This window comes from Pyxicephalus adspersus, chromosome 3, assembly GCF_032062135.1.
Source record: "Pyxicephalus adspersus chromosome 3, UCB_Pads_2.0, whole genome shotgun sequence".
Lineage (NCBI taxonomy): Eukaryota > Metazoa > Chordata > Amphibia > Anura > Pyxicephalidae > Pyxicephalus > Pyxicephalus adspersus.
Genome location: NC_092860.1, coordinates 4943565 through 4944418, shown reverse-complemented (window position 1 = coordinate 4944418; position 854 = coordinate 4943565). Strand labels below are relative to the sequence as shown.

The 854-nt window shown below is 48.1% G+C and overlaps 1 protein-coding gene across 1 annotated transcript in view; it reads right to left on the bottom strand.

Annotated features, from left to right (window-relative positions):
* DUS1L (dihydrouridine synthase 1 like) overlaps positions 1-407 on the bottom strand; it is a 16667-nt gene extending 16260 nt beyond the window's left edge. Inside the window, exon 1 of the mRNA XM_072403383.1 lies at positions 66-407. Within this exon, the coding sequence (XP_072259484.1) occupies positions 66-302 (237 nt within the window). The 5' untranslated portion in view covers positions 303-407. The remainder of the gene's footprint in view (positions 1-65) is intronic.
* Positions 408-854: the final 447 nt, after the last annotated feature.

Here is an 854-nt window from a genome sequence, read left to right as displayed (position 1 = left end):
ATATATATATATGTCTCCATGACAACAGTTTGAGGCCTAGGTACAGGTAACCCCCCATATGTCACCTGGACGATGAGGGGCCGGTCCTCGGGGCACAGCTCGCAGTACAGGTTCTCCTTGCGGTAGTTGGCATCCCTCACGAAGACCTGGGCATGTAACATGGGGGTGTAGCACAGCTGGGCACCGTGTCTGCGGCTTAGCAACCTCCAGGCCAGCTCACTCTGGTCCACCATTGGTGCCAGCACATAGCGGGCCCCCTGGAGGGTCTCCTGCCAGAAGTCTAGGCCCTGCAGCTTGGCCATAGCGAGGGACGGCAACCCAGGTCTCCCTTTCCCTCATGCCCTGCCTACGGCAGCTAGCTACACCACACGAGCCATGACTCGGCCACTTCCTACACCCGAAGTCCCTACTTCCGGCGAGTCCATCACTTGCTTCAGACCGTCAGTGCATCTCTAAGCTTTCCCCCCAGCAACATAGAAAAGACTTTTACGTTCCGGATTGAAGCAGTGACAATGCTTTGACCAGGTCACATTGGTGGTGTCACTCACAAAAGGAAAATCTCATGAGCTCAGAATTGTCTTTAAATCATTGGAGATAAAATCCTCCATCCTTTTAAAGCATCAAGGGCAGCTGTGAAGAACATACACAATGAGCCTGATTTATTAGAATTTCAAGACTGGAGGATATAGACCATCATGGGAGAACCTGGTGATCCTGCAAACATGGAATGGATTTCTAAAAATAATGATTAGTACATTAATTTTAATATTTTATTTAAGTTTTCTGGATCACCCAAGTTTTTCCATGATTATCTATGCTCTCTAGTATTTGAGAGCTTTAATAAATCAATCCTA